This window comes from Zosterops lateralis, assembly GCF_965231275.1.
Source record: "Zosterops lateralis genome assembly, chromosome: Z".
NCBI classification, from domain to species: domain Eukaryota; kingdom Metazoa; phylum Chordata; class Aves; order Passeriformes; family Zosteropidae; genus Zosterops; species Zosterops lateralis.
In genome coordinates this window covers 14,659,853-14,674,560 of record NC_139800.1, presented here as the reverse complement: position 1 = coordinate 14,674,560, position 14,708 = coordinate 14,659,853, and the positions used below count along the sequence as shown (strand labels likewise).

Below are 14,708 nucleotides of genomic sequence, written 5' to 3'. Positions count from 1 at the left end.
GATCCAAGGGGCGCGGGCACCGCACCTCTCCTGGCCCCGGGTCTCGGGTGAGGGAGGACTCCCCACGCCGCCTCCAGGAGCAGCGCCAGGAGCAGGTCCGCTCCGACAGCGAGTCCACGTCTTCCCCCCACCCCCACCCCCCTTAATAATAATAATAATAATAATAATAATAATAATAATAATAATAGTAAGGGATTCTCTTTGGGGAAAGGCGGAAGTTCTTGAGAGACTATTTAAGGTAAATATTTGTACCTTCTCCGGTCTTGTGTTTAACAGAAATGTTGAAGATTCTATCCACGCCTTTAAGAGAAAGAGGCTGGAGGAGAGACGTAAACAGTCCCATCTCGTGGCTGGGGTCGCGCTCGGCCAGCCCGCTCTGCCCCCCCTCGTCAGGGCATCTCCGGCTGGGCAAACAGAGCGTCCCCTGCGCCTGGGAGAGAGAAACGCTCGGGAGGAAAACGGTCGGATCCACACCACCAATAAAAAAAAAAAAATTATATATATGTATATTTATACATTTATATATATATGTGTGCGTGTCTGTGTATATCCATATGGCAATGGCACATGTGCCGCAGCAAGCCCGGACGGGGGAAGGGGTATAGCAGCCCGAGCGGGGGCCGGGAAGGAGAATGAAAGGTGTGACGGGGGAGATAAGCGACGGCGATGGAGGAGAGCGACAAGACGAAAGTATAAAGGGAAACACAAATAAGGAGCGAGGAACAGAAAAGTTGGCGGCGCGCGCCCGAGCCAGACGCCGGGATATGCTAATGAGGCCGCTGCGCCGCGCGGCCCGCGGCCAATGGCAGCGCGCGGGCGTGACGTGCCGGCGCGTGACGTCGCGCCAATGGCCAGCGGGCTGAGTTGGAGCAGAGAAGTTTGAGTAAGAGATAAGGGCGAGGCGAGAGCCCGCGCCGCCAGCGCCCAGCCCGGCACCGCCGCGCCTCCGCACCGCACCGCGCCGCACCGCGCCTCTCCCGCGCCCCGCTCCTGCGCCGCTCCGCCACCGCTCCGCACCGCGCCCGCGCCGCGCCGACACGCGTGGACCGACCCCGCCGCGCCCCCGGCGCCGCGCCCCGCACCGCGCCTCGCCGCGCGTCCCCTTCTCTCTCCGCAGCCCTGACAGTGTCTCCCACGCCGGTGGTGTTTTGTGCCGTTTTCTTTTTTTTTTATTATTTTTCTTTTTTTTTTTTTTTTTTTTTCGATTTCGATTTTTTCCTTTTTTTTTTTTTTTTTTTTGCCTCTGTTAATACTTCTACCTTTTTTTTATTATTATATTTTTTTGTTATTATTATTCTTATTTTTAGCGACAGCTCTCAAACCTACTTTGGGGTCTTAAAACGAAACCGTACACCATTTCACTGTGGACATTACACCCTCTTACAGATATGGGAGACATGGGAGACCCACCAAAAAGTAAGGCGGAATCTTTACCGTTGTTGGAATAAGTGTGCTGTCTATTGTAATCGTCTCAGGCAGACGAGCTGCTAAAGTGCTGAACTTCATTTGAATGGTAGAGAAGGTGCCTTTGTTACCGTGCCTGCATGCTTGCTCTGTCGTAGCCTTATGTGTTTACAGTCTGGGGTCCTACTCTCTTTTAAAGTTTGGGGAGCAGAGAGGATTTTGATGGGATCTCCACGCACGGAGCCTTAAATTCTTTCTCGTGATAGACTGCGGTGAGGCTGTCTGACTATCCAGCGCCTAGTCGGTCTAGGGGTATTAGCATTAGACTTGCAAAAGAGAGCAAGTGACAACCTTAATGATGCTTGTTCTTGCTGGAAGCCTCGACTCCCTTCTTCTGAGGGAAAGGGCTGAGTGGGAAGTGCACCCAACCATGCTTCATCCTTTCCAGTCAGAGCCTCTTAAAATGCGAAATGAAACACATAGGTGCTCTCCTCGTAAGGCAGGGCATCCAAACAACAACAACAACAAAAAAATAAAATAAAAAAATTAAACAACATGGGAGTTTGAAGTTTTGATTCCTTGCAAGGTTTGTGAAATTAGGACCCTCATCCCAAAGATTCTTCACATTTGCATTTTAACATGTGTTCTGCCTCCTTTCTAAGCGAGGCAAGGCTTTGATGGCACACTACAATTACTATCCAAAAGTGTAATATTCTTTAAAAAAAATCCCAACAAACATTCCCCCCTCCCAAAAAAAAATAATATACAAACAAACAAGGGCAGAAACCAAACAACGCTCCCACAATATGCTTTATAAGGGAATGACATTAAAAGTGTGTTTATCTCTGTAGGAGAGTAAACGGTTAGTCAATCATGTATTTATTTTCATTTCAGAAAAACGTCTGATTTCCCTATGTGTTGGTTGCGGCAATCAAATTCACGATCAGTATATTCTGAGGGTTTCTCCGGATTTGGAATGGCATGCGGCATGTTTGAAGTGTGCAGAGTGTAATCAGTATTTGGACGAGACCTGTACGTGCTTTGTTAGGGATGGCAAAACCTACTGTAAAAGAGATTATATCAGGTACGCCATTTACGTTAATTGTTTGATGAGATTTTATTTTTCTTTTGACTTTATAAAGGAGGAATTAAGAGGGAAAACTGTGAGGAAGCGGGTAAAAGATAATTGGTATGTTTTTACGTGTTTTCCCATGAATAGACCTGCGAGGAAAAAAGTTAGTAGTGAAGTTTTTAATTTGTTCTTTTCAAATGCAAATATCTGCATTACTAGAACTAGGTTCGGGACCGTGTAGGACCTTTCAAGGACTTTGGCAATGCATCCTGTGATTCTAACCAAGGGGTGAATTGTAGATAACGAAGAATATTTTCAATAGTGTAGATATTTTGAGCAGTACGGAACATATAATTTTCCGAGACAACCTGAGAAATGCATCTCTGTTTCTGCAAAGGCATACTGGCATTCCAAAAAAGCCACTTCAAGCATGTATACTGTAAAAATAAATACACAGGTAGAAAAAAAAAAAAAAAAAAAAAAAAGGAAAAGTAAACCCCACTTAAACTGGGCCAATTAAAAAAAAAAAGAAAAGAAAAAGAAAAACAAAAATAAACTCCAAATTTCCTTCGAACTGGAGGATCCTTTTATGGGGATGTTAAAACCTAGACCGAAATGTTTCTTAGCTAAAATAACTGACATTTAATCTTTTTTAAATATTAACCCCTTTGCTGATATCTGACTGCCTTTTCTTTCTTATCTTATCTGTACTGATGAATTAGACAGAGCAGATCAAATTGCCCATCATCTGTTCGCGAACAATTGGGTATATTTAGATAATGGAACCGCTTCCTTCCTCACATTAAAATCTGGTAACTGATAAAATGTGAGAGTTGCCAATGCTGACACTATAGAGAAACCAAAGCAGGAATTTCGAGTGTGTTTATTATTTGTGCTCCTGGGTCATGCTGATCCGTTTCAGTGTCGCCTACTGGGTTTGCCAAATCGTAAGTTTGTATGACACTGAGGTATGAACAGTAATTTTTTTTTGCAGAAAGTTTTTGAAGCAAATCACCTAGCCACCTAAGATATCTTCTGATTTCTGTGTAATTCTGAATTGAAATAAAACCCTCCAGTCTTTCCTTGTCTAGTGCACGATTTATAAGCAGACAATTCCTTCAAGCCATTGTGAGATTATTCTCCAAGTTCTAAAATGGCAAAAAACAAAACGCTTTTTTTTTTTTTTTTTTTTTTTTTTCTAAAAGAACGCTGGGACCGTTCTCTTAAATGTTGTCCTTTCTCTAAATTCAAATGAAAAGAGAACGTTTGGATCGAAATGTGTTTACTTACTTCCTTATAGAACTGAGCGGGAGAAATTTAAGCAGGAAGAAAAACAAAACAAAACAGCTCTTTTAAATTAATGCGGAATACATTTCATTTGCTACAATTTAAAAGGGAAAATGCACATTACGTGCAAGCTGGCAAAGCATGGCTTTGAATTAGACCATGAGCCAATCTCTAAATGTTAAACCGGTGGGCAACCGCCGCAACTTTTGTACCTATGAATGCACCTACTTTACGACCACTCTGTTCTTTTGCTGCTTGGCCGTTTGTTTTTTTCTTCTCAAAACTCTGTATTTCGGGTATATGCAGCCCTGAATATAGGATTAGTACACTTCTATAGCCATAGAAGCTACAGAAGTGTGTACTTACAATTATACATTACATACTGTACCTCTAAGAAAGTATACCGGTGGGGAAATCGGTGGGGATAAATATTAGCTCAGTTTTAGGAGCAGTTTTCACAGTTGTGTGGATTGTGAGCGTGCATAAGTGCATGCACACGTACATCTGTGGAAAGATGTTAATTTTAATCATACCAAGGACTTCTGGCTAAGAAGCACCCGGTGGGAGACGAGAGAGTGCAGTTCGACACCCGAGTTGGAGCATTTTCTTAACGTTTTTCACCGCCCTACTGGTGGGTGAGCTATCGTTCTCTCTTCCATGGGAGACGAGCAGCCCGCCACCCACTCCAGAAACTCCTAATTTGCTTAGTGGGGCTGTCAGCGAGAGGTTGCCCTCTCATTCCTACCGGAGCGCTTGGCCCCCAGCTCAAGGTGGGAGCGTCAGGAGGAGAGACGGGGCAGGGACGCTGAGGCAGAGACAAGCCACTGATCCGGGGCACCGAAACTGCCTTCTTGTTGGAGGCGGGAGACAGGAGTTAGACTGCCTGCTATATCTGAGAGCTTGAGGAGGCGTGTGTGTTATGCTTATATTGTAGTATTAAATTAATCTGGTGAGAGGGGGTTAGGGGAAGAGACCCTGCGCTGGCAGTCACTCCTGCCGGGTCCCGTGGCCAAGTTGTCGGCGGTCCGAGATCACATCAAGCGGCACAAGCCTTGACTGGGTTCTGAACAAAAGGGATCACAATTTGGTGAAGGTGGCAGGTTTCTGTCTGGGATGGGAGCTTCGGCAGTCTCGCCTTTCCCTGGTGTGCTCGGGTAGTCCAGTTCAAGCCCAGGCCAGGCTAGGTCAGGTGAGGAGGCAGGGAGAGGGCAGGGATGGCCCCAGTCCTGCTGCAGCCCGAGCGCTGGGGCAAGAGGGAGAGGTCGGATACCGTCGAGAAGAAAGGGGATCTTTTTTTGTTTCTTCTTACACCTCTGCCTCCCAACTCTCCTCTTCCACCGGTGTGTTTGTGTCCACTCCGCCTTTTACGGCACGGAGATCAGGGCACCGACTGGGAGTGAATCCGGCTTATTCCTCTCCTCTTTTGGCTTCTGTATTTTCCATGCTTTTTAAAGAGGTGGATTGCGTGTGGTGCGTCTACGCGGGGCCAGGGGCTGCCCACGAGCGGGAGTGAAAACCTCTTTCTTTTTCCCTTTCCTTTCTCCCCCCCGCCCCTTCCCTGCCCTCCCCTTTCCCCCTCCCGTGCTCTCCCTCCTTCCCTCCCTTCTCCTTCTTTCTGGGCTGGGCCCTGCTCAGGTTATACGGCATCAAGTGCGCCAAATGCAGCATCGGCTTCAGCAAGAATGACTTCGTGATGCGCGCCCGCGCCAAGGTGTACCACATCGAGTGTTTTCGCTGCGTGGCCTGCAGCCGCCAGCTCATCCCCGGCGATGAATTCGCGCTGCGGGAGGACGGCCTCTTCTGCCGGGCGGACCACGACGTGGTGGAGAGGGCCAGCCTGGGCGGCGGGGACCCTCTCAGCCCCCTGCACCCCGCCCGGCCGCTGCAGATGGCAGGTACCGCCCGCGCCCGGCGCCGCGGTAACCCGCGCGTTTTGGCGATGCCCGGTCCCGCTCCGGGCGGCGGGGACAGCCCCACGGTCTCAGCGGGTCCCGCGCCTCCGTGGAGAGCCGGGCCCGGGGGTGCGCGCCCGGGGAGAGGCGGCGGCGGAGGCGCGCCTCGGTCTCGGCGCTGCTGCGGGTCCAGCTGCCGCCAGAAAGGCCCGCGGTGGCGGCACGCGTGAGGTGGAACACCTGCGGAGGGGCCGCGCCCCCACCCTCCAACCCGCCCTCCTCCTGCCCCCGCCGCGCACAGGGCGCGGAATTCCTCCATCACCCTGCCCCAGCCCGGGGCGGCCCCAGCCCGAGCCGGAGAGAGAGGGACGAGCCGCTGAGGAGAGCAGGTCTGCGCCTCCAGAGCCCTCCGCTGCCTCAGGAGCGAGTGGAGAAGCTGTTCTGAGCGCTGGAGGAAGTGGGGTCTGAAAAGAGATAGACTTCATAACTACAGGCTGGCGCTTAGGCTGTAATTTAAAACTGTCAACAAGCTAATCTTCGGTAATTGCCTTTTAAAGTGACTCTTGCCTTCTTGAAACGTTTCATGTAATTTGATGAGAATTTCATCTCAAAACTCAGCCTTGTAACTTCAGAGTCGCCCCACCTTACAACTTCATTCACACTTCCAGTTCTCGACGGGTACGTCAGATACTCAGAGAACCTTAGCTTTAGGGACACTTCTCTGAGGCTGACTAGGCTGGACAATGCCAGGCTGGCCAGCCTTTTTGCTGTGCAAGTAACTGTAAATCGAAAAGTTGTTTGTTAAATACAGCCATCCTAAAACGGGTTCTATACACAGGGAGGAATAATCCCCTAACTGATCAGGGCAAAATTCTAGAGAGACTGTGCTCTCTATATCGTGTTTGTGCATGTCTCTGAAAGGCTTAGTGTGTCGGCAGGTACAATACTGATAAGATTTGAAGCCTTCGTATTGTCGTCATCGCATTTGCTGATGTATTGTTACAGTTAGAAAAGTCGGAACCCGGCTGTACAAAAGCGAGCACTTCTGACTGTTAGCTAAACAGTTTTAGGAAAAAAAAAAAAAAAAGGAACTGTTTTTATTTTTCCCTAGACTGGGTCAGATTACACATAATAGCTTCAGCTACATAACGCACAGAATAGCAGAACACTAGGAACACTCGAGCTCTTGATGTGATGCCACCCGTAGTTTTGTGTTGCTGGGCTTGCTCTCCTTCTAAAAGCACTGATAGATATTTTTAAATTATTCATCCAAAGTATAAGCAAATGCACCTAGCATCTCCAGTTTTTAAGATATAACCCATCTCGTGTGCGTTGAGATACGGAGCTCTCACAGGGTTGTTGTTTTGTGGTGGATTTTTTTTTTTTTTTCATTGGCATGGTGCAGAGGATTTGGCTTGTTTTGCTCTGTTTTGGAAGCGTCAAACTACTGCGAGCCGCTGAACGTTATCACGGCTTCTGGTTAAAATGAGCTAGATTCACTATACAAGAAGCAGACCCGAATTATGATTAATTTAAGAAGTATTCTTTCACTAATTTTCGGGCCAAAAGTCTGTTTTGGTGATTTGTCAGGAAATAAATACATAAAAACCTCCTGCTCCTTTCCTAGCGCACACACACCTTAGCTAACTTGCCCTTCCCTGTCAAGTTTCACACAGGTTCAAGCTTCTGTCATTAGGGGTTTTAGGGGGTGGTTTGTTTTTGCAAATTAATTGTCTGTGGAGTCAGAAATGTCAGTCACTCCACCAGTGCATAAAGCAGAGGAGGCTGCAGCAGCTCCGATAGATCTGAGTGCTTGAATGGCCTTTGAAAGAGGGTTCATCACCCGCCCCCCCCGCACCCCCCCGCCCGCCACCTTCCCCTGTCCCACCAGCTTAGATTCATAGTCTCTGCAGACTCCCTGCTTCCTACTCATGGGGATCCTGTTCCTCCCTTCCCCTTCCCTTACAGCAGAACCTATCTCTGCCAGACAGCCAGCTCTGCGGCCCCACGTCCACAAGCAGCCCGAGAAGACCACCCGAGTCCGGACTGTCCTTAATGAAAAACAGCTTCACACCTTGAGGACCTGCTATGCTGCCAACCCCAGACCTGACGCCCTCATGAAAGAGCAACTGGTAGAAATGACTGGCCTCAGCCCGAGGGTCATCAGGGTTTGGTTTCAAAACAAGCGATGCAAGGACAAAAAAAGGAGCATTATGATGAAGCAACTTCAGCAGCAGCAACCCAATGACAAAACTGTAAGTGGCTTCAGCCCCTGTCTGTGCGCTGCCTTAATTCCCGAGGAGAAACGCTCGGTGTATGTCCGGCATGGACAGCCCCAGGGCTCGGTTTGATGCTGTTAATTTTTTGCCATCTCCCTGAAAACAATGAAAACGATACTGCTTAGCCATTACCCGTTAGTTTCTGCTGTCAGTTTCAACCGAAACAGACCACAGCGAGGAGCCGATTTAGGCCGCTCAAACGTACTTAGAATTTGTGGAGCTAAGAATATGCGGTAGCTTACACTAACTTCTCTGCAGCATGAATGAGACCTGCAGAGCTTATGGGATATAATAAACCCAGTCTCATCTAATACTTATATGGCAAATGCAAAGGACTCCTTAAGGAGAAAAGGACGCCTTTGCCCTCTAACGTGTTTTTAAACAGGAGTAAATCCAGAAGTAAAAATACCTTAAAAAAAAAAAAAAGGTAAAAATAAAATAAGGTATTTTTCTTAGCACTTTATGTACTACAAAGTGTGTGCATGTCAGTGCACTTAATGCAGAAAAGGACAAATGCAATGCAAATTTTTCAGAATTACCATAGTGTTTACAGGTTAATATATATATAGTTATATCTATGTAGAGCTCTTTTCTGCAGATAGATGAATGGGTGATGTAAACAGGCAAAATGCACTGGGTTCAGCAGAACAAATTGCCTGTCTCCATTTTAAGCCAAATTTGTTTCTTTTTTATTGTTGTTGTAAGTCCACTTGAAGAAGAGTCTGTTACTCTCCCTGTGTATATTGACTGACCCGAGAATGACTATTAATTCATAAGGCTGCCTAGTTAAGTGGAATTTAAGGAGTTTCGTTTCACCCTGTTGGAATGCAATAAAACACGGTGTTATTAACTCGCCTAACAATCTATTCGTCGAGGCTTGGAGTTATGTTGTACACTACTGTGCCTGCAACACAGGGCATACTGAGAGGGCTGGGGCTTTTTTTTTTTTTTTTTTTTTTTTTTTTTTTTTTTTTTTTTAAGAGCGTGGTAATGACGTACCCCAGGTTTGCCATGCGCTGGATATACGATCCAGTTAAGGTCACGCAAAACAAAACCAGACTGGATGCGAACTATAGGAGGGAGCAGGATTACCCGTTTCTTGTTCTGAGGCGTCCACTGGCAGCCGAGATAGAGCCGCTCGTGTTCAAGAGAGCTTGGGGCGGAGGGGGTATGCCTTGAGACGGATAGGAGGATTAAAGAGAAAGAAAGTAAACTTCCACCGTGATAAATGCAGCGAGTAGAAACAGGCTGACCCAGAGTAGAATAGAGTAAGACATTCACAGCAGATTAACAAAGCAAATACAAGCGACCGTATAGATAAGATAGAAAGCAGTTTATTGACTCAGCGTTTATATACAATAAAGTTAACCAAGCTCATTAACATCTTTTGCTGGGCTGTTTACAGAATATCCAAGGGATGACAGGAACTCCAATGGTGGCTGCTAGTCCGGAGAGACACGACGGCGGTTTGCAGGCAAACCCCGTGGAGGTGCAGAGTTACCAGCCGCCCTGGAAAGTACTGAGTGACTTCGCATTGCAGAGTGACATAGACCAACCTGCTTTTCAGCAACTAGTAAGTGTCGGTTCCCAGCCCGAGCCAGCCGGTACCCGGGTCAGAGCAATGGGAGATTCACTCCAGGTGCCAGATGCTCTCAGAGAGACAAGCAACCCAGATTAGCTGGGTTTTCCAGAAATTGCAAGGCGGGCATGACTGCATCTGTAAAAGCAGAGAACTGAATTGATTTCACAGAGCTTTGTGCGAAATCGACCTTAGTGTACAGCAGAGATATTTCTGAGTTGAGTGTGAGTTTGGATAAGGCCCAACTCAGGTCTGATAATAGCTCGCACACTCCTGAAAACTGAAAGCGCTTCACCAAAACATTCTTTATATGTCACTTAATTGTACTTACATTTGTGAAAGCAGTTTCTAGAATTCACCTCTCCCCACTTCAGGTCGATTTTGCCTTTATGCTGCAGGATGAATTTTAAATACATGAATATGGTGTCAGCCAGGGCCCTTGTTTTGTCAAATATGATCTCTTAATTAAAATTTCAAAGTTCGTGTCTTATGCATGTACTTCTAAATATAATTTTATGTATCTATATATACACATGAATCTATACATATATATATATAGTTTACATTAAGTGTTGTTCTTTGGAAAGGAAATTGCTAGTACATATTTAGGTGAAAAATTCAAGCAATATAATAAACTACCTTAAGCCAAAACAAAACAGACTTTATAGAATAAATTCTGTCCTTAACTCACTTCCTCATGCCTACGTCACTTGGCAGCCCGTATGGGACTATATCACCAATAATTAGGCACAACAAGGTGAATTAAGGAGAGAAGTCCAGTCTTAAGTCAGTTTCCTGGCCTAAGTGTGTTAAAACCAGATCTTTAAAATAATAAGGTACATTGTGTATACTATTTCAGGGATTCAGAATAACAGTTACAAAAAATTAACATGCAAACCTTTCTTTGATCTGTTGGGCGCTTTTTTTTTTTCCTTTTTCTTTTTTTTTTTCTTTTTTTTTTTCCTCTTATTTTACACCAAGTGATGGAAGACAAAGGTTTGTGGTTGAATCTAGCATTGTGTTCAGACCTTTTCAGTTTAGTATCATGCTCTCCTGCAGAACTCCTTTTCTTTTGCCCAACAGCAGTCACGCAGTGTGTTCCCCTCGCTGGCACACTATGCTTGCTCTGGAAGCTGTAGCACAGCAGCAGGGCTATTTGCATCCTCTTACATCTAAAGTAACCACTGCTTTTCCTGCTTTAATCAAGCTGTCCATCAGACAGGAGAAAAAAATATATCTCCTTTGGTTGCTTTACTTACTGTGCCTTAACAAAATACGAGACTTTAAAAATCTTTGAGGCAGTGAGGTTTCGTATTAAATAGTTAAAGAAAAAAAAAAAAAAAAAAAAAAAAAAAAGGCAAGATGGAAGATGGATAGTCCAAATACACGTATAGGTAAATAGACCATTAGGTTGACAAATGAATATTGATATATATTCGACATAATACGTTATACTGAAAAGGGTTAAATTAAAGAATAGTGAAAGGAACAGACCGTTCATTGGCCGTTCAAGGCACGGCTCTAATCTGGAGAGGGCCTTAATCACAGAATTGGCCAGCTAAATAGGTGCCAAAGAAATGCTTCTGGATTAACAAAGCTCCACCCTCCAAGTCATGCCTTTTCCCAGCACTACTCCTAAACCAACGGGAGCAGTGGGGCACATTAGGATGGAATAGTGTGACCTTTTTTATCAAACAGACTCTCATTAAGAAGAGATAGCACCAGCCTAGAATCAGAGAGGCTGAAATGAAAGAGGATGGCTGGTTTCAAATGCCTTCTGGTCCTGGATGCTCCTTCCAGGTTTATTTTGGTATTGCACAAAAAGGGAAAAAAGTAATCTTTCAGTTTCATGTCAAGAAAACACATGCACTCCTAAATAATTGACTAGAACATCCTATTGGGATTGCCACTCTTGCAAGAGAGGGAAGAAGGCCTCATTAATAAGTTTGTTTGTTTATTTGCTTGATTTTTTCAGTCTTCTTTTTCCATTTTCTTAATCTACTTTTTCTTGGTGATTTGGCCGAAGGCCTGAAGAAGGTTCCTGTGAAGTCAATGGGGAAGCTAAACAGAGCAACCAGCAGTGACACAGCCTCCTGTGGAGATGTATCAGGCCTATTGGCTGCATGCCTTGTATATTTTTTTTTGTGTTCTTCTTTGCCTGCTACTTTTCTTTGAGTTTTACAGTTGTAGCAACAGTTCTTTTTCTTATTTTTCTTCTTTTTTTCCCCCTCTCTCTTTTTTTTCTTTTTTTTTTTTTTTTTCTTTTTCTTTTTTTTTTTTTTTTTTTTTTTTTTTTTTTTTTTTCTTTTTGGCAGGTTAATTTTTCAGAAGGAGGACCTGGTTCCAATTCTACTGGAAGTGAAGTAGCATCAATGTCCTCTCAGCTGCCAGATACACCCAACAGCATGGTAGCCAGTCCTATTGAGGCATGAGGAACATTCATTCAAATATCTGTTGTTGTTGTTTCTGCCCTTACCCTCACCCCTGTTGAAGAGAGTGGGAAAGTGAACATGTTGGGACTTCGAAATAACATTTAGGGGGAAAGAATATTTAACAACCCTGTAACAAAACTAGCAAGGAACTGCTCCATGAGATGAACGGAGTCATATTTGAAAAGACAAGGTAATATGGTAGCAACACTGTGAAGACAATCATGGGATCTTACTAACAAAACAAACAAACAAAAAAACTTAGAAGAACCACAAACCCCGTGCTTTTCAATGATCAGAGGAGTATCGAAAAGACATTTTCCAAATATAAAGGATTTGTACTTGTGGATCTCAAAAAAAAAAGAAAAAAAAAAGAAAAAAAAAAAGAAAAGAAAAAAAAAAAAGGGAAATCTTTTCATTTGACTGCACATCTTAGGGAGAAACCAACCAAGGTAGAGGGACTTTCTATCCGGTCCCTCCCATTCTGAATGGTGCTGTTTCTATATTGGGGATAGCCTTGCCAAAAGAAGCTCCAGTAGGTTTTCCATCGTCAGGAAACAGACGATTCAGCCCTGCATTGCTGAAAGATTCATTGCAGGAAGGTGGAGCTGCATTGGTTTGCAATGTTGTTTTTAGTTGACTCTTAACAAGGGGTTCTTTCCTGGGTCTCTTCTAGCATGCCTGTAGCGGGGTTTTGATTTTATTTGGTTGAGATCCACCCTCTATTAAGCGTGATGCGATTAAAAATAGATTTTTGAATTCCTCTTTAAAGGCGAATTTATAAAAACATTGCAACAAGGTATACCTCTATTTTGCCACAAAGCGTCTCGGGATTGTGTTTGAAATGTGTCCGCCCAAGAACCTTCCCCTCCCCCAGAGATGTGTATAGTCATTGGTTATAACGACTGTTTTTCTCTCTTCCTTTCTCTTTCTCTTTCTCTCTCACTCTCTAGAAAAAAAAAAAAAAAGGAAAAAAAGTAAAAAAAAAAAAAAAAATAGGAAAAGTAAAAAGAAAAAAAAACCACTCCTTTTGTTTGCTCTTGCATTGCAAAATTATAAAGTAATTTATTATTTATTATCGGAAGACTTGCCACTTTTCATGTCAGTTGACTATTATTTTTTGTTTGCTGAAGTAAAAAACAAAAAAGGAAAAAAAAAAGAAAAGGTTGTACCGTGGTCTTTGAATTATATGTCTAATTCTATGTGGTTTTGTCCTTTTTCTTTCCTTAAATATGATGTGAAATAAAAGCGCCATATGTAGAATTATTATATCTTCAGGACTATTTCACTAGATAAGCGTTTGGAATAGAAATAATAATAATAATGATGATAATATTAACATAAAATAATGAACAAAGTTCCCTCTTTTAAATATTTACAGGTTAGCAGCTAAAATACCTGAAATAAAATATTGCATGCAAAGCCGGTCGTTAGTGAATAAAAGGAGTGTGATATTTTATTGCAAGTATTAACGACCAGCTTGTAAATTTCCGTTTCAACAACTGTATCAGGGCTAGTTGGATGCCTTAGCTTTCAATCGATAACGTTAGAAAGTCTCTTGTTTCCCCACCCCATCCCTTGCCCTTAAAAGTGATATTACTCTAGGCATGATCAGACATAACGTTACGACATCTAAAGAACTGAGAGCTCAGGCTTTTTGCTGAGTTCTGCTATTTTTAAAAAAATAATAAAAAGAAAGTGCTGTATACCAAAGCCTCGTTGTTGAGATTGTTGAAGTGACCTGTACTTTAAGTATAAGCTCCTGATAAAAGGGACGCTTTTTGCTTAACAAGTCAAGTATGACCATTATTTATCAATGTCTGCTGTCAAAACAATTGAATAATGCTGCAGGAGGAATAGTTGTGGGGATATTTCTGTCGGGGATATTGCTGTGAAATTGCACGAATATGTTCCTTATTTTCTGTCGACTTCCCTCTCTTCACTCCCTCTTTTCTTCCTTTTTTAATTTGCGGGGGAGAGGGTGGTGAAAGCTAGAAACGTGGGCGATTTCTTGGGGAAAAGTAGAAAGAAGTAAATTAAAAAAAAAAAAAAAAAAAAAAAAGGGAAAGGGTTGTTTTTGCTCCAATCCAAGTGCTCCCTAGTGCTCCCGGGCAGCACAAGACAAAGGTTCGCTTTAAAACACCCTTAAGGACTGGGACATACAGAGATTTTCAGTCTGACAAAGACAAGTTGGTTTGCATGTCGGTTATCCCAAACCCCAATGTTTTCTTAACATAACCTTCTTTTCCCTCCCTCCTCACCATCTCAGCCCACCCTGAGCAAGCTCAGCTATAGACAAACCATTTCGACAGTACAGAGAACATGAAAAAAAAAAATGTTAAAATCTAATACAAGGATTTCAATCATCCTGATTAGAAACTGGATTCATTTTGTATGCTCAAGTGTAATACATTTTTGAGTACTTGATAAATATTTAAATAAATATGAAATCTACCTTAAACTGTGTGATCAGTAACCCTTGTGTTTTCATGCAGGATCAGAGGATTGGTACGGCGCTTCGGGGGGCGGGAGGGAGAAGGGGTATCATTTCTGCCCGGTGGTCTGACCTGTGAGTTGTCGGAGTCGCTCTTACTTGGGTGAGTTTGGAGACGGAGTCTCCGACTCGGGAGGGTCTGTGGCTGGCGCTGGAAACCTGTACGGGCAGGGCACCCTGGAGCCCTCTGCCTTCGCCTCTCGCCCCGGGGGGCTGAGGTGTAGGGGCAGGAGCGGCGGGACCGGGGTCATGCAGGGCGGGGGTGACCCGAG

The 14,708-nt window shown here is 44.2% G+C and overlaps 1 protein-coding gene across 2 annotated transcripts; it reads left to right on the top strand.

Moving 5' to 3' along the window:
- Positions 1–745: 745 nt before the first annotated feature.
- ISL1 (ISL LIM homeobox 1) lies at positions 746–14,348 on the top strand. 2 transcript variants are annotated; one of them, XM_083883840.1, is made up of 6 exons: positions 746–1,416; positions 2,299–2,488; positions 5,399–5,658; positions 7,627–7,910; positions 9,340–9,507; positions 11,829–14,348. In XM_083883840.1, the coding sequence occupies exons 1-6, from the start codon at positions 1,389–1,391 to the stop codon at positions 11,943–11,945; spliced, it is 1,047 nt and encodes a 348-aa protein (XP_083739966.1). In that variant the 5' UTR covers positions 746–1,388; the 3' UTR covers positions 11,946–14,348. The 2 variants fall into 2 exon arrangements, with proteins under 2 accessions (XP_083739966.1, XP_083739967.1); XM_083883841.1 differs by lacking the exon at positions 11,829–14,348 and adding an exon at positions 10,495–11,619.
- Positions 14,349–14,708: the final 360 nt, after the last annotated feature.

What these genes read in the sequence shown, in the direction of transcription:
- ISL1 (XM_083883840.1), top strand. Translation starts at nt 1,389, where the DNA reads ATGGGAGACATGGGAGACCCACCAAAAA. An exon ending in CCGGCCGCTGCAGATGGCAG is followed by an intron (nt 5,659 to 7,626) that starts GTACCGCCCGCG and finishes CCCTTACAGCAG; the next exon opens with AACCTATCTCTGCCAGACAG. An exon ending in AGCAACCCAATGACAAAACT is followed by an intron (nt 7,911 to 9,339) that starts GTAAGTGGCTTC and finishes GGCTGTTTACAG; the next exon opens with AATATCCAAGGGATGACAGG.